This window comes from Anabrus simplex, chromosome 3 (genome assembly GCF_040414725.1).
Source record: "Anabrus simplex isolate iqAnaSimp1 chromosome 3, ASM4041472v1, whole genome shotgun sequence".
NCBI lineage: Eukaryota > Metazoa > Arthropoda > Insecta > Orthoptera > Tettigoniidae > Anabrus > Anabrus simplex.
In genome coordinates this window covers 195,516,481-195,534,955 of record NC_090267.1, presented here as the reverse complement: position 1 = coordinate 195,534,955, position 18,475 = coordinate 195,516,481, and the positions used below count along the sequence as shown (strand labels likewise).

Here is an 18,475-nt window from a genome sequence, read left to right as displayed (position 1 = left end):
CGACAGTGGGGTTCGAACACACTATCTCCCGAATGCTGGATACTGGCCGCACTTAAGTGACTGGTAAAGAGATATAAGCAAAGTATTTTTCATATTCGAGTCCCACTCGTATATTCCGTTTTTCAAATACGTAAACAAGAATACAGTCGTGTGTGATGGACGAAAACCTGAAAGGTATTTCACCAATTCCTGTCAGTCGAACAATTGCACCACAACAACAACATTAATCTGCATTAAGGGCAGTCGCCCAAGTAGCAGATTCCCTATCTGTTGTTTTCCTAGCCTTTTCTTAAATGATTACAAAGAATTTGGAAATTTATTGGAAAATTATTCCAGTCCCTAACTTCCCTTCCTATAAACGAATATTTGCCCCAATTTGTCCTCCTTAGTTCCATCTTTGTCTTCATATTGTTAAATTTCCTAATTAAAAATAACGACTCAAACTTATTAGTCCACTAACATCATTCCACGCCATCTCTTCACCTGATATCACTTGTATTACAGTAAAACCCGGTAGAGGTAACCCTATTTTTGAAGGGTGGAAAGGAGTCTATTTGACACTCTACGTCGCACTATGTTGGCATGTAAACGATCTCTGGCGATATATTTGGTGTTTACCCGACAAAATTCATTAAAATTAAGTTACAGAGCCCAAGAGAGATTAAGTTTACTCTGCCGTCTACTATACTGAAATTCAAGTTAAGAGCTTAGGAAAAGTATCCTTCCGCATGTGAGCACGTCCCCTGTTCCCCCTTCCCGTCTCGTCCGGGTTCTCCATCTCCGCCACAACCAGCTTATCATTAACGCCGTGCGTCCATCTGACAAGTACAGTACTTCATTCTGAAATAGTGAAGCAGCAAACGAAATCACTGCCTTTCACATAGCTGTACTTTGATTACGTACCATACCTATTTATTCCTTTATTGACCATGTAAAACCTACAGATTACTGACGAATACCGAGGCAAGAGAAGCAAGAATTTTTTTTGTTTCTTACCCTGTGCTGAATAGATACGTTTAAATCAGCTGACGGGGCATTTGGATAAAACATGGCGGAGCCAATCAGAGACTTACAACATACGCATACGATTCCGCTCTCGTGCAACGACTGTCAGTGGCAGTTTCTCATAGTTAAAAAAACTGAAAAACCCACCGGAGAGTGGGATTGCAAAATACAATGCTTCCAGGAATGTTGTAAATATTGTAGTCTCGTCATTCGGAAGGTAAAAACGAACTCATGATCCTCTCATGACAACATTTCTGTAGGTAGAGGGCGGTTGCGAATATAAAGTAAAGTACACATTATTATTATTATTATTATTATTATTATTATTATTATTATCATCATCGAATACGCCAAGGATCCTATTCCCAAACCGTGTTAAGCGAGCGGCGTAAACACTGTACACAGAAACGCCGATCAGCTGCGCGGACATTTTCACGTCTTCCACAGTCCACAGTGGATTCTAATCTCGTAGGCTACTGTAAACGTTTAAAACAATTTGGTTTAGATTTTCTACTTTATTTTCCTCTACTTTTGTTAGCTTTAAAGTATTTCACAGGGGACTCAAGCGATACAGCATCACACACGTCTTGCTCACAGCTGGCAGCCATTATGAATACTGAACAGTGAACACGCTGTTGCAGCCAGTACTGCCAACAGTTTTCTTGGGTCCATCTTCAACGTCCCACCTATTATGCGAACTTATCAACAGTGGAATGAACTCGAACAAACTTACTAAGTACACAGTGCAATAAGATATCAATATCATATTAAATTATTATTATTTTGCTACATACACCACTGAGAACAATAACTATTCACAGCCATCTGTGTATGAAATATAAGAGTTGGTAACGAACCCGAATAACATACAACCTGTGATATATTTTCCATATTTATACAGGGCAAAAATTTTAATTCATCAAGTCAGTTCACCAGAATATCTAACCAAACTGAAGGAAGCTCCTGACTTCAGGAACAAGTAACAAACCTAGGGAACTATTTGGCGCTGCGGAAGCCTTTTCACCGACCAGAAGTCTGACTAACATCAAAGGGACCACTAAGGTCTTGAGTTGACTCTCAGTATAGGTCTAGAGTAAAACGGAACGTCAACATTGACAAGCAGGCAACCAGATGGCGTCAAATTAGAATGCCTGCGCACGGTAGCTGAGGCCGTACGATTATTATTATTATTATTATTATTATTATTATTATTATTATTATTATTAGTAGTAGTAGTATTCTCAAAGTCTGTTGCCCTGCACATTTTCACATACACGGTTTAACCCTTCATTTTCACACACGTGTACCTAGTATCTACGTTATTCGCACATTGAGATGATCCTAATCGACAGGGATTTAACTTATCACTTACTCGCGTAACTATCTAAGGTCATGGTTCGCACATCGAGACAATTTTACTTCTTTAGTCGTCAGCATCCTTAAGACTCCGCTATGGAGAGGGTAAACTCCGCCCACATGGGAAAAATCACTTCGCTAATAATTGTCTCTTAAAGTCGTATAAAGTCGTTTAAATCGCATCGCAGGTTTTCTGGTAATCTCTCAAACCTCCTCTTGCATTTCAGCGCGCGAACAGGTGGGGGATGAGGTCTCTCCTATATGTGTCAAGAAAAGTGCTAGAGACAGATAGTTCCCATCACCGCACGCCTATCTAAAGTGCGTCATTAAGAATGCGCTCGATAAGTAATTCACTTGCTTTCATTATCAAATACTGCGAATTGTGCTAAGTTCATTGAGTCCTTACTCGTAAATTTCTTAAGCTTGTGATGAATTGATATTATTATTATTATTACTACTTGAAGCGCGAAATTTGTGGGTTTGTATCCAAGATTACGCAGGAAAATCAGTGAGAGTATAAAGTTCTCAAGTTAGAACCCTGTAAATTTTACTCCGCCTCCTGATCTAGGCAGCAGTTCAGCGTGGCGTCCTATTTCGCGCTCGCTTGCACGAGACAGAGCGCAGTTTCAAGAACTCGCTGAACTGAGAACTCTCCCTCTCGGTACGCACAATTAGAGCTTCAAACTTTGAGCTCGCGCGGCGTCGCCCGTATCACGGACCGGGCATAAAATATTTGTTACAACCAAATATTCCATAGAATGATGCGGAAAACGGCACATATGCCTTGCTTGGCGTCATGAAATGTCTATCAGCATGGTATTGAACGGTTACATCATGCATGTATATATGTATGTGTGTTTGTGTTTGTTTTGAAAAAGGAACCATCCGGTTACGCTTGCAATTGCCCGTGATCGAACTGGAGACCGCACGGCCTCTTTCATAAGTTTAAATTGTGCGCGTTGTAGTCTGTGATGCAACGCATGCTGCTAGCAAGTTCGGCTGCAGCCTGTCGAGGCACGACCGCGACGTCACCGATCACGTGCCCTGCACGTCACAAGGAATGCTCTAGAGGCTTTTTTCTGTCTCCACTTCCTTATAAGATAACAGTAAATGGACAACGGTATCGTATAGCTTGCAATAACAAATAGCTCTTACTCAAATTTCAAGTCAATAGCTGCATTATTTGGGGAGATATTAAGATATTAAAATATCGGGTGATATCCATGACGTTCACGCCCACGGTCAAGCTTTTGTATAAAAGGCGAGCCTGAAAACTCAACAGAGACCGGTAGAGGTCTGCTGCATGACGTAGTACCGGCGGGTGTGATTTAACATAGTGCGTGTAGTGCGAATTCCCGAACGTCTACAACTTCGAACTCAGTATCAGCGAGGCACGGCCTAGGTGTGCACTTTGACTGTGACAGCAGTATAACTTTATACTCTAAAATTTTTCGTCCACTTCTAAAGAACTTCTAAAGTGTCATATATTGGGCATATTATATTGTGCCGTGTAATACAGGACTGTCAGTAAACAACATAACTTACAATTTAATGAGACAGGTTTACGTATTTGAACTTCTGCAAGTGACCAGCTATTTAGCACTCTGTTTATTAAACTTACGTGTCTGCTATTTCACGTAAGGGAACACAGACTGTGAAAATGAGCAATAATACTTTATGGTGAGCTCGACAGACACTAGGCTGTTTCATAAAATTACTTGCTCATTATTTCACATAAGGGAACATACTGTAGACCGTGTAATTGAATATTACGACATTATCATGAGTGAGATATAATGTACAGATTCTGCTTAGACTTCACGAACTGTATTCAAACATACAGGCGGGAACACAGTGCATTCAGCGCATCGAACTTGTGTAGTTGGACAGTGACGGTTCGATCGCATTATTAAGTGGAATCTTGGTTCAAAATATCATAAGTGAAATTCACTACGAACGTTTTCAACTTGAGTATGGTTCCAGTATAGGACCCTTACCAGGATTACTTGATTCAGGAACTGGAAAAAATCCAAAGGAAAGCAGCTCGATTTGTTCTGAGCGATTTCCGACAGAAGAGTAGCGTTACAAAAATGTTGCAAAGTTTGGGCTGGGAAGACTTGGGAGAAAGGAGACGAGCCACTCGAGTAAGTGGTATGTTCCGAGCTGTCAGTTGAGAGATGGCGTGGGAGGACATCAGTAGACGAATAAGTTTGGATGGTGTCTTTAAAAGTAGGAAGGATCACAATATGAAGATAAAGTTGGAATTCAAGAGGACAAATTGGGGCAAATATTCGTTTATAGGAAGGGGAGTTAGGGATTGGAATAACTTACCAAGGGAGATGTTCAATAAATTTCCAATTCCTTTGCAATCATTTAAGAAACGGCTAGGAATACAACAGATAGGGAATCTGCCACCTGGGCGACTGCCCTAAATGCAGATCAGTAGTGATTGATTGATTGATTGATTGATTGATTGATTGATTGATTGATTGATTGATTGATTGATTGATTGATTGATTGATTGATTGATTGATTGATTGATTGATTGATTGATTGATTGATTGATTGATTGATAGTTATGAACCGACGGTGCTATAACACTCGAAGTAGCGTGGGCAATTTGACGGCACATACATAGACTTAACCACCCGTATCATCGTGTGAACTTCCGCCGATGGAGACGTGGTAGCTTCGGGGGATACGTGGTGATGGTGTTCCGGATCTTCGGGGACATACGGTAATGGTGTTCCTTGTCACCAGTAGATACCTGGTTCCATGGACCTGTGAGGAAGCAGGCAGACGGAGCAATAAATTTCAAGATCCAGAACTACTTAAAGGTGATATGCATCTGTGTTGTTTAAAGAACAGTCAGTTCAAACCTTATGAATTGTGACTTCTAATTTAACTTTCAAGTCCACAAGTAACTTTCCATTTTTCCAAGTATCTTTCAATTTCTTAAGTGACTTCCAATTTGACTTTCACATTCATAAGTTACTTTAAATTTCTCATGTGACTTTCAATTTCTCAAATGATTTTCAATTTTACACGTAAAGCCAGGGTAGTAGTAAGCCTTACCAGAGCCACTCCAAAGCTCAAACGAACTTCCTAACGAGTGGAAGGGTATATATATATTTAGAGTGAAACATTTCCGCTGCCATCTACCGCTTGCCATGGAACTGTTTCTAACGTTTCGTTGATTTGTTGTAAATAAGACAAAAAGTTGGCTTATACCGTACTTGGTCAGTGCGGTGTAAAATTGATGTAGCTTTGGATAAAAGGATTTATTAACATGTTTGTATCTATCAAGGAAAGCGGAAAACAAACTGCCAAGAAGTACTGTATCATTAGACCCAATGCCGATTTTAAGGAAATGTTTTTTTTGTTTCTATTTTATATACATAATTAATTTGAAATTAAATTGAAAGGAAAGTTTATACAAGTTTTTATTCAAGTAAATAAGTTTCGCTCACGTCTTTACTCTTAAAGGTTTCCACATACGAGATTTCTCGCAATGGTACGCTAGTTTTATATCTGTGAGTAAATGATCCATGTAAATTACGAACAACAATGAAAGATAACATTCTCGTCTATTTCCTGTTACTACTTGAACAAAAAGTCATTCTGCCATAAATTCTCACTGTGGTCTATTGTCATCATAAATAACTTTGATTGCCTGTAATAACCTGCCTCTCATCCCACAGTACAGCGTGTGTCATAACTACACCGACAAAAATATCAGGGACCCTCTTCGTGTTACTTTAAGAACTATGGTGCAATCGGATTGGCGGAGGAATTTTTCTTTTCGAGAAAATGACGTTACTTTGTTATTTACGGGAGCGCGATTCAAAGTGACGAATTCGCCACATTTACTACGCCAGAGCACAAGGCGCTGCCGTGCGTCAGGGCAGAGAAGGGGAGGGAGCGGAAGTGGATTGTATGATGGAGACAGAGATAATGCTGCGCACATATGCAAAAGTTTCCTCGTTCGACTCGCACAGAATTGTCCTTGCCACAGGAGTATTCCTTTGCACACAACGTTGTAAATGAAATGCTGAATGAAGGAAACAATATGCCCAGTGGTTTGATTATAGATGTTCAATATACCCGCCTCCAAATTCGATACACTGTTCACAACGGTGTAGTAGTGACCTTTGGACTTTTTTCGGGATGTGCGGTGTCTCGCGCATTGCCTCTGTCTTCCACTTCCCACTTCCCACTTCCTCTCCCTTCCCTTTCTCCTCTGACGCACAGCAACAGGCAGCGGCTGGCTCTGTGGCATAGCAAATGCAGCAATTTCAAAAACTTTAATCCAACAGTGACCTTTGGTGACCTTTGGTGACCTTTGGACTTTGTTCGGGATCTGTGGTGTCTCGCACATTACCTCTGTCTCCCACTTCCCACTTTCCCGTCCTTCCTTCCCTCCTCTGACGCACAGCAACACGCAGCGGCTAGCTCTCTGGCGTAGCGAATACGGCAATTTCTTCAACTTGAATCGCGCACCCGAAACTAATAAATTAACCCCATTTTCTCTGAAAAAGATGAATTTTCGTCGCCAATCCGATTGCACCATCGTCCTTAAAATAACACAAAGAGCATTTCTGATTTCTTTTGTCGGTATAGTTATGACACACCCTGCCTAGCCAACATATTTTCCTTTCGTTTGTATTATTTATCCAGAGCTACGAAACATTAGCAAGGCTGTCTCTTGTGTAAAAGTTTGAAATAAGTCAGGTGAACAGTAAAATAAAACAAAGTACTGCGTTAAGAGTAGCAAAACCTGTTGACACATGCATTTGCATAAAAAGCATAATTCAAGAAAGTCCTAATTAAATTTACAACCCCATCTAGAACCAGAATTCCGTTTTATGTTTATATTTTGTTATTTATAAAAATACGGACGCAGAGGTTGTACGATATGGTCTGTCATTATTTCTTTGATTATTTATTTATTTATTTATTTATTTATTTATTTATTTATTTATTTATTTTATTTATTTATTTATGTGTCGTATGGATTTTAGTTTTTAGTACCGGTAGAATCCGAGGACTTGTTCGGCTTACCCGGTGCAGGTTTATCTATTTGACACCTACGGGCGACCTGATCGTTTGAATGTAGGATGATGATCTCTATCATCACGGTCATGATTATGGTAATAAAATATGGAGAGCGTGAAACCCGGTGTCGGCACATATTCTACTCCTGTCGAATAACACAAACGGATCTGCTAAATGCTTTACGTCTCTATCCGACGGACGAATCACTATCAACAGTGTCATATGCCCTCACTCCATTTGAAAATTGCAGAGAGGTGGAATTGAAGCCAGGATTTTGGCACGCAGACTAGTGATTAGAAATTGTATACCACTATCTTTCCTACCCTAACGACCAACGTTCGGATGGTGAAAATATTTTCCGCCAACGGGACACGAACCGGCCAACCACAGTGTCAGACTTACGACCATGGCCACCATGCGGACTATGCTCTGTCAGAATTGCATCCCACAAATTGGGAAGCAACTACATTTCAAAAACGGAACCGGAGTAAACTTCGTTACATGAGGTGGGAGCTTTGCCACAGCAAGTACAGCTGTCTAGATTTCGTTATTTTGTTTGTAATTCAGTGTTTGCTTGCGTGAGTTTTCATATTGAATTACTGCGGTATCTTTTTCTAGCCCTTGATATTTTCAATATAATAAGTTCCTTGGGCTCACAAATAATTAAATCCTCTTTTTCGTCTTCCTGGCCTTTTCTCAATGTGTTTGGATAGGCACTGTTTGTGGACTGGGTCCTGTTTTAGAGTAGGATGCCCTTCCTAACGCCAACCGTATGTGGAGGGATTTATTCACTATTGCATGTTTCCATGGTGGCTAGTAGTGTGGTGTATTGTACGTAAATAAAGAGATGTTCGCTGAGACCAAAACAAACACCTAGTCCCCGAGACAGGGGAGTTAACCATATGCAGTTAAAATCCTCACCCTGGCCTGAACCTCAGCCAAATGCCAGTACGTTAACCATTTAGTCAAGGAGCCTGAATCACCAAGTATTTAACCGATAACACTACAACTTCCAGATATTTGGTGCTGTGAGTAGGAAACGAAAATGAGCGTTTCGAAGACAAAAGTGATGTCGTCAGGGAAGAAACGTAAGAGAATTGGATATCAGGTTGAGAATACAAAAATACATAAATACAAATATTTATGATGTGTATTATTCCAGGAGTCCGCCTCTGTGGTGAAGTGGTTAATATGATTATCTGACAGCCCCAGAGGCCCGGATTCGATTTCCAGCTCTGCCACGAAATTTGAAAAGTGATACGAGGGTTTGAACGGGCTCCACACAGCCTCGGGAGGTCAATTGAGTAGAGGGGGATTCGATTCCCAACTCAGCCATCTTCAAAGTTGTTCTCCGTGGTTTCCAACTTATCTTCCAAGCAATTGCCAGGACGGTACCCAACTTAAAGCCATGGCCGCTTCCTTCCCTCTTCCTTATCTATCCCTTCCAGTCTTCCCATCCCCCATTAGGCCCCTGTTCAGCATAGCAGGTGAGGTCGCCCAGCTGAACCCCCCACCCAAAGTCTCCCGCTCCAGTGTTGAAATGGTAGAGATGGGATCCCTCGCTGAGTCGGACGGATAAACCAACTCTGGAGGGTAAAGGGATTAAGAAGAAAAAATAAATAAATAAAGAAAGAAAGAAATGATCACAGGATGGGTCTAGTACAGCCTACCAAGTGAGACTGAATCAAGGTACAGTAAAGCTAATGCAGTCTGCTAGAAGTTGCGACTAACAGTATTCTGTAATAAATCAGTCAGCACCGGACTGTGTTTTCTGGCTCCGTAGCTAAATGGTTAGCGTTTTGGCCTTTGGTCACAGTGATCCCGGGTTTGATTCCCGGCAGCGTCAGGAATTCTAACCATCACTGGTTAATTTCGGTTGCACGGGGGCTGGGTGTATATGTCGTCTTCAACGTCATTTCATCCTCATCACGACGCGCAGGTCGCCTACGGGTTTCAAATCAAAAGACCTGCACCCGACGAGCCGAACATGTACTCGGACACTCCCGGCAATAAAAGCCATACGCCATTTCATTTCATTACCGGTCTGTGTTCAAACCAATTCTGATGTACGGGAGTGGAAGCCGCGTGTACTCAGGATATCTTATTCGTAAGTTATAAGGAGCAGACACGAAAGTAGCGACAATGATCGCTCGTATAAACAGCTAGAAACATGGGCGGGGTTTCTCGGAATGAGGAGATAAAGGATAAGTTAGAAATAAACTCGTTAGGTGAAGGTGTACGCATAAACCGGTTTCGCTCGTGCGATCATGTGAGGAGAATGAATGAACTCGGTCATGGAGGGTAAGAGTAGTACAGGGAGACCAAGGTGACGTCGGTTCGACTCGGTGTCTCATTATTTAAACGAGGCCACAGAGCTAGTTGCAAATATAGGGCGGTGAAGAATGATTTTTAGTAAATTCACAGAGACAGAGTTATAACAGCCTATAATGGATATGTATAAAACAAGAGAGGAAAGCAATTGAAGCAAAATTATAGCATGCTCTCATTAACTTCTTCAGACAAAATTATACAGGAATATTTCAAAATTATTGGTACAATCTCTAGGGATGAATATAGGCCAAAGTCCTAATGAACGTACTGAAGCACGGGAAACCAAGCTATTCTGAGATATGAGGTAATCTCATTACAACATGGTTCATGATTTATGTTCCAGATACCGGTTTTCACACTGCATGTCCACATTGTCTCGTATTTATAGCTGCATTTGAAGCAGTTGTCATGCACATCACACGTGTTCTAACGTAGAAATGGTCGACATTCCTTACCCGGCAGACTTTAACGTGAGTTGTGCAACTTTTTGGATGTTGCATCTTTTGCGCGAAAGGCAGGTTTCGTGGAACACGCATGTTGGTGGACCGGCACACTTTCATTGCCAACGCTCAAGAGTCCACACGCTTAAGCCCACAGCATCTCTATCAAACCGATGTTATTAAAATTGGCGTAGCAGCACTATCGCTGTTTTCTGTGAAGAAAAGATCCAACATTCGATTGCTCTGCCTTCCGTGCATTGGCGATTGGCACGTGCATTTAACCGCACAAAGAATACTTACTTCAAAAATCCTCTTGCTGTAAACAGGAGGAACACATCGTGCAGGTAGGAGGATTCCAAATATCATCACCTCGGCCACCGGCCATCCACAGTATACGAATATCCTCGCGTTCCGAGAATGTATAACATTAAACATTTCTTCGCCGGTCATCTTCTGTTTGCTTGAATGTACGAACATGAAATGGATGTCGGCCATCTCTTCGCTAAATAACGTGCGAGATCTCATGAAGTCATGATAAATGCTTCAAATGAACATCCAAATGCAAGATATTGTTGATATACGACGTAAAGCCTGGTGTATGAAACATAAAACATGAAAAACTTTGTAACGATTACGTCCTATCCCTGAAATGGTTCTTTTTTTAAATTTTCTCTATTGGGACTTGTCCTCTAGTCACTCCTACAGATTTTATCCATAACATTGAAACATCCTGTAAAATATTTTACTTCTTAAATATTGTTTAAAGTAAAATATCAAACACTTATCTCACTTAGACCACAAATTCCATTTAATTTTAACTCAGTATACGTACAAATGTTTATGTCAGCTTTCATATTCAAACGTTCTAGCTACAGATATCTTGGAGATATGGCTTCATATATATGGTTCCTTAAACATTCATGCGATGCGTTATCCCAGTTCCCTTGAAATGATGATAGGTATACAGAGTATTCTAAAATTGCCATCACAAAATCCAAGAGCTTGTAAAGGAGTCTAAGCAGATAACGTTTTGAATAGGAGCCCGTGTTCAGAAACGTACAGTTTGCGAGCTACATGCACAGCTTCGAATTACGTGGTACTAACTTAGTGAATATGAGCTTGTTTACGCAGAAAAGGTTGTTAATGTGACAACATGAGTACATTTTGAAAATTTCTCCTTGACACTGGACATTGTTGTCCAGTTAGTGAATTTTGGTTTGTTAGAAACTGAATCACAACTAACCGATCGCTCCTTCGCCCAGCAGCAGCGGAAGAATTAAACAATTGTTCTGAAATTGTTTACCTGTAGCACGGACAGGGTTTCTTTTTCAAAACGTTATCCCCTCGGTACCTTCTAATTGCTCTAGCAATTTGTAATGGAAGTTGACTGGTCATATAAAGAAACGAGATAGGAATAACACTGATAACACTATTAACACCATTCTTTGTATAGCCAGTCCATATGATGAATGGTGCTGATATTGCTTGTAGGTTCTTTTAATGCAGACCGGACCGGTCCAACGCGGCGCCCGTAGGAAGAGTTCTATAATGCCCTCCAAACGGACATTTAATCTGCCAACTTCAATCGTAGCTAAAAGTTTAAGAAGGTTTTTGAACATTCAAGTAATGGTTAACTTTCTTCCTTGCATTCCTACAAGTGTTTTTGCTAGTTGTTTTACGTCGCACCGACACAGATAGGTCTTATGGCAACGATGGGACAGGGAAGGGCTAGGAGTGGGAAGGAAGCGGCCGTGGCCTTAATTAAGGTACAGCCCCAGCATTTGCCTGGTGTGAAAATGGGAAACCACGGAAAACCATTTTCAGGGCTGCCGACAGTGGGGTTCGAACCTACTATCTCCCGAATACTGGACACTGGCCGCACTTAAGCGACTGCAGCTATCGAGCTCGGTCCCTACAAGTGTGATTCATGTCTTTCTCTTCTTAGTTTTACCTGCACTCATTCCGCAAACCACAATTTGAGAGTTCAGAATATTCACTAAGATGCTGTGTGCACATTTTAATAACTGCTTCCTACTGAGTGCCAGGCGTTTTAGAGAAGTTTTGGGGAGTGGGGTGCATATCTTCTCTTCTCCTTGGTTTTGCCTCATGACTGAGGCGTCGTGACTATCATAAAATTCAGCTATCTAGCCGATGAACCATACTCCACCATTCTTTCCTATCTAAAGCTTTCAATGTGGTTACTCAGAGAGAACTCTGTAGGGGGTCGTTCACCATGTCAATCCACCGTGTTGGTACTCGACTTCGTTGTCTGATTGCCTGGACTTTGCCCTCAGCAATCAACTTTTGAAGACTACCATCTCGTCGGAGTATATATCCAAAGTAGCGTACAATCCGCTGGGAGACCTTACACGATAGACGAACTTTTATCTGAAGTTGGTTCAGCATTGATGTGTTCGTGAGATGAGCTACCCAAGGAACCCTCAACATTTTCCTCCAGTACCACATTTCAAGGCTTTCTAACCGTTCACGATCACGTTTGAGGATGCTCCACGTCTCTGCGCCATACAAGAAGACTGAGAAGACTAGAGATTAAACGAGCTTCATTTTTTATTGATGCTGATGTTATTATCTTTCCAGATCTTCTGCAGACGGATCATTGCTAGCTTTACTATTTCAATTCTTCGATTTATTTCATCTTTGGAACCACCAGAATTGGATAGCAAGGAGCCTAGATATAAATACTGATGTACAACTTCACAACCTCCAATCTGTTGGATATGTGGACTGTTGTTGTTCTTATGATCAACAATCATGGCTTTGGTTTTCTGTCGACTTAGGCATAATCCAATTTCAAGGCTTGCTTCCTCTACTCTCTTTATCTCTTTGTCAACTCCTCTTCAGATGATGCTATCAAGGTGGTGTCATCGGCAAATCTGAAGTTGTTGATCTTGCATCCCCCAATAGAAAATCCTTTGCCCCAGTCATCTAATGCAGTTCTCATGGCATATTCGCCATATAAATTGAAAGGTAACGGTGACAGGATACATCCCTGATGGTCTCCAGCCCTCGTACGAGACTTCATTGACTGTTTGTTTTGAATCTTCACAGTGGCTGTATTTTCCTTGCTTTCCAAGGAGTGGCAAACCCATGTCATCTAAAATTTTCCAAAGATGTTTCCATTTGACGGCATCGAAGGCGTTTTGGTTGTCAATAAAGCACAGGTATACCGGAACATTTAATTCTCTAGCCTTTTCTATGATTTGTCTCAGGCTTAAGATCTGTTCTCGAGTGCCTTTCATTTCATGAATCCAGTCTGGACTTCAGGAATGTGATACTCTAGGAATGCCCGGAGTCTCTTGTGCAGGATATGAAGCATAACTTTACTGGCATGTGAAATCAAAGCAATTAAGCGATAATTTCCACATTTTTCCTCGATCCTTTCTTGTGGATTGGAACAAAGATTCGATGTACCCAATCCTCTTGCCAGCTTATAGAATTCCATATTGCTTGGCAGATTTTCAACAGCATTTCAATTCCAACATCGCCTGTAGCTTTCAAGACTTCTGCACTTATTCCATCAGGTCCACGCGCTTTTCCAGTTCTCAGCATTTGCAAAGCCATTTCTACTTCATCTCGGAGGATGTTAGGTTTAGGATCTGACTGTTTGTCTATCTTCACTTAGTCTTGTGCATTGCATTGTTCACTGTACAGATCCTGGCAGTACAATCTCCATGTTTCTAGAACATTCTCTATATCCACATCATCATCACCCTGTTTGTTCTGTACAATCCAGGAATATGGCTTGAAATCTCGAGTGATTATTCTTTGTCAAAAAGATTCTTGCTGTGGTTTTGATTTTCATGGTCTTCTATCTCAGAACAAAAGTTACTAAGGAATTTATTCTTATCTCTTCTACAAGAAGACTGAATCCTTCGATCAAGATAAAAAAATTTGCTCTCTTTTTACTGTTAATGCCAGATTTTTTAAGGCACCTTCTATCTTCTAAAAGCTGAAGGGTCAAGTCAGAGATTCACTGTTGCCTTCTAGTATTTGGTACTCTAGATTTATACAAAGAGGACTCTATCCAGCTTTTAGTCACATTCCACAGCCCTTCTGCAGTTGTTACTGGATCCTGTAATATGGAGGCTCTTGGCGCCAATTATTCCTTGAATGACAACGTATTAACTACTTGTGGTATCCTGTGTGATCTTTTAACTGGTGTTTGAAGTTTTATTCTTATTTCTGCTCTAAGAAGTTGATGATCACTGCCACATACTGCACTGGACAGGTTTTGGGGTCCATTACAGAAGACCTCCATCTTGAACTGATCAGGATGTAGTCAATCTGATTTTTATATTGACCATCAGGCGAAGTCCATGTGTACATGTGCCCGATGTGATGCTTGAAGACTGTGTTAGTTATACTGAACCTGTTTTGAATTGCAAACTCAAGAAGCCTGCTTCCCCGTTCATTTCTTTCTCCAATTCCATATCTTCCTACTGATGTTCTAACATGATCATCATGTTGTGTTGAACCAATTTTGGCACTGAAGTCTTCCATAACAATAGTTAGTTCTCTGCTTGGAAAAGCTGAAACAGTAGCATCAAGATCTTGACGCATCCGCTGTTAGGGCATAAACCCGAATGATGTTGATGCGATCATTAACAGGTTTATATCCTTTCACCAGATCATTCAGTCCCTGGTCACAATTGAAACTCCGTTACTGCTTTTTTCATCATTTCCAGAAAAGTAGACCCAATGATTTCCACTTCTAAAATGGCCATTGTTTTTCCAGTGAGTTTCACTTAGCCCAGCCACTCCTATGTTATACCTTTCCAGCTCTTGTATTATCAGGAAGAGTTTTCCTGAAGCTAAAAGTCCTCTCACATTCCAAGTAGCCACACTCTGCTTTATTCTTCCGGTCGCAAATTTCGCATATGCAGCCTGGTTATCTAAATGCACATGCCCAGTAGCACATTTCTTACTTTGCAGCCTGGAACCGCAAAAGCGCCGGTTGTCAGCCTGGTCATATGACGAATCAGATCCATTTAAAGCAGGTATCATGATAGCGTTCATGGGAATAATATCGTAGTGAGGTGCCTCTCTCTTCCACACCGCAGTACCACAACCGAAAAACCAGTCATTCTGGTGACGCTTGAGGCTCCCCGCTCTTGACCCATCTCGAGCATGAATTACTCTGTGCATCAAGTCGATACTGATGGCGCTGCTGCCGGACATCAGGTTTTCAGTGGATTCCAGTGGCATTTCCTCCACTGAGGGACCACCGCCCTTCCTTAAGGAGCACATCCGCCCGAAGCCGTTGGCTCTCTGAGGGTGTCAGGTTATTTCTCGCCGCCTAACACTCGGCTTGGAGTCGCTGGCTGTACGGTCTACTCCATACCGTAGCAGAGCAAGACTCTGGCCAGAAAAATGGGGTGAATATGTTGATAGTTAAAACACTTTCCAGTAGACGATCGCGTTGTGAATGTTTCATAAATACTTCTTTCTCAAAATTCTTATCAAGCATCTGCACTGCCGTGGAACAGGTAGTCCTCACATGAATACAGATTGTATCGTGAAAGAAGCAGTGCGTTTATATGCAATACTGTTTTGTTGAGATTAAAAGTCAAATCGGTGTGTTTCCTGTGTAATAATTGTGTAAGTATTTCCTAAAAGTAACGTTCAGTGATATTTTTTAATTAATCATAAGAAACTGAATAGTGAATTCTCAGTCAAATTAGATATTAAAACAGACGGAGAGAAGGATTTTAAATCCAAATTAACATTGCAACAATCTATCTTTATAAAGCCCGTTCAGCAATATTAAGTAATACGACGATAGCTGCTTACAAAATCTGCGACGTGTTAGCTAAATAAAGAAAGCCTTTCGATGATGGTGAAGTAGTTAAAGAAGCGGTAATTAATACCACTGAAATTATGTTCCAATGTCGCAAAGATAAATCTGAACTCACTTATCTATATAAATAAAGTTTTAGGGGGTCCGCTGTCTGTAATTTCGTTTGTTTTGCCAATTGACAGATATTTATCTGTTTTAGGTCAACTGAAGACCGAATCGGTGGCTTTTATTTTTCGTGTCTGTCTGTTTGTCTGTTTGTTCCACCATCACGGTGGAATGGCTGGATAGATCTCAACCAAACTTCATATTTAGATTATACTCATCCCGAATAATGTTTCGATATGCATATCATTTTAAAATCATTGAATAGACGGGGAGTTTATAGGACCCCACTTTCTCTTACACTATTACCGAGCTCGATGGATGTAGTCGCTTAAGTGCGGCCAGTATCCAGTATTCGGGAGATAGTAGGTTCGAACCCCACTGCCGGCAGCCCTGAAAATGGTTTTCTGTGGTTTCCCATTTTCACACCAGGCAAATGTTGGGTCTGTACCTTAATTAAGGCCACGGCCGTTTCCTTCCCACTCCTAGCCCTTCCCTCTCCCATCGTCGCCATAAGACGTATCTGTGTCGGTGCGACCTAAAGCAACTAGCAAAACTAGCTCTTATACTATTGATTTTCTCTAAATTTCGTGGATCGTATGTGAAACGCGCCTTCATTACAAACAACTTTCGTTATGTTCATAATTTACCTTACTCTTCAAATGACGGAGAAATTTACTATTTTATGCGGGTATCATGCTCTGAATTGAGTGACCAACAGACCGACAACGAACCTACAAGCTACCATGGCAACGTCTCTGACTGCATGCCAGCAGGGAAGTAACGTATTGCCATTTTCCTCATCATGCCTTTAAATTCATGGTTGTTCCTTGGGTAGAAGGCAAGAGAGGCTTCAATCGGCCATTCTGCGGAATATTGGCGGAATATCGTTGGAGGTTATAACCTTCCCCGAATAGCTTAAGTAATAACACCATTAGTCATATTCTTATCTGTTTACCTAGGAATCCCTGCGACTAAATTTCTCATAAATGTTACCGCTTTCGTATATCCATAACTCACACCAGAATAATTTATTGAGGTGCATTTGATTTTCCAATACATTCACTTGGTATTTACATATTTGTCGTTATCCGGCTATCCTCAGTTATAATCCATTTTCTATTAATGTCAGCTTTCTTAACTGTATTATTTCTACTTTAATTACTCTGTATGTATGCGAGTGCTAATCCCCAAAGCGGGACACCCTTTTCTTTGAGGAAATATTCCAAGTTATGCAAATGTATAAATTTTGGCCCCGGAAAATACGGATGCAATTTTAACGACGGTGTAGACCTTCGTTTCGGGATAATTGGTGGCTAATCGGTAAATCGTATCACAAATCAGAAAGAACAACCGCGTTTCATTTTGGAGATATCTGCAACTTTGGTCCTATGCCTTTTTGTCGTATTTCTATCCCTTATACGTTAAATAGAGCTGTATTTCTCGATTTCAAGTTAATTTTGTACTTTTATACGTATATGCTATCATTTGGCACACTTATAGGAAAGATAGAATCATGACATTCGCCACGCACATTGACATGACCAGTGGCCATGTGATAGCCACATTTTATTATTCTACCTGTCACATGAGTATCAAAAATATAAAGTAGTATGTGAAAACTGTACAAAATTTCACCCCATTCAATGACTCTAAATCAATCAAAACATAAATATAGGAGATACGAGAAGATGTCATGGGACCAGCCATGTAAAACACTGAAAGAGACGTCTGATGGTGAAGTCCGTTTGTAGATATGTCGTACAGTTGCAAAGCAGTAACTCTCGGAATAAAGGTCTGCACTTCTAAGGTGTGTCTGTACGTTGACTATTTTGGCGATATTTATATACAGTTATCCGTTTCAGGTGTAGTAATGACCATCTGCATATTTTTAGCTTTGGTGACTGTATGCCTGTCTGTTTGTTTGTCTGTTTGTCTCTCCACCAAACTTCATATTTAGAATCCACCTGTACTTGGGTAGGTTTCAGGGCAAATAGTGTCCATCTCCAAGGCTAAATGGTTAGCGTGCTGGCCTTTGGTCGCAGGGGTCCCGGGTTCGATTCGCAGAAGGGTCGGAAATTTTAAACATCATTGGTTAATTTCTCTGGCATGGGGGCTGGGTCTATGTGTTGTCTTCATCATCATTTTATCCTCATAATGATGCGCAGGTCGCCTAAGGGAGTCAAACAAAAAGACCTGCATCTGGCGAGCCGAACATGTCCTCAGACACTCCCGGCACTAAAAGCCACACGCAATTTCATTTCACTTCAGGGCAAATATTGTTTCTAAATCCCTGAACTGGCTGGGGGTTTATACGAAACCGAAACCGTGATTAATCACTCCGACAAAATATACACAACCAAACTTA

General features: G+C 41.0%; 1 protein-coding gene across 1 annotated transcript in view; it reads right to left on the bottom strand.

Moving 5' to 3' along the window:
• LOC136866730 (trypsin) overlaps window positions 1-15,212 on the bottom strand; it is a 142,205-nt gene extending 126,993 nt beyond the window's left edge. Inside the window, exon 1 of the mRNA XM_068226825.1 lies at window positions 15,134-15,212. Coding sequence (XP_068082926.1) covers window positions 15,134-15,212 — 79 coding nt within the window. The remainder of the gene's footprint in view (window positions 1-15,133) is intronic.
• Window positions 15,213-18,475: the final 3,263 nt, after the last annotated feature.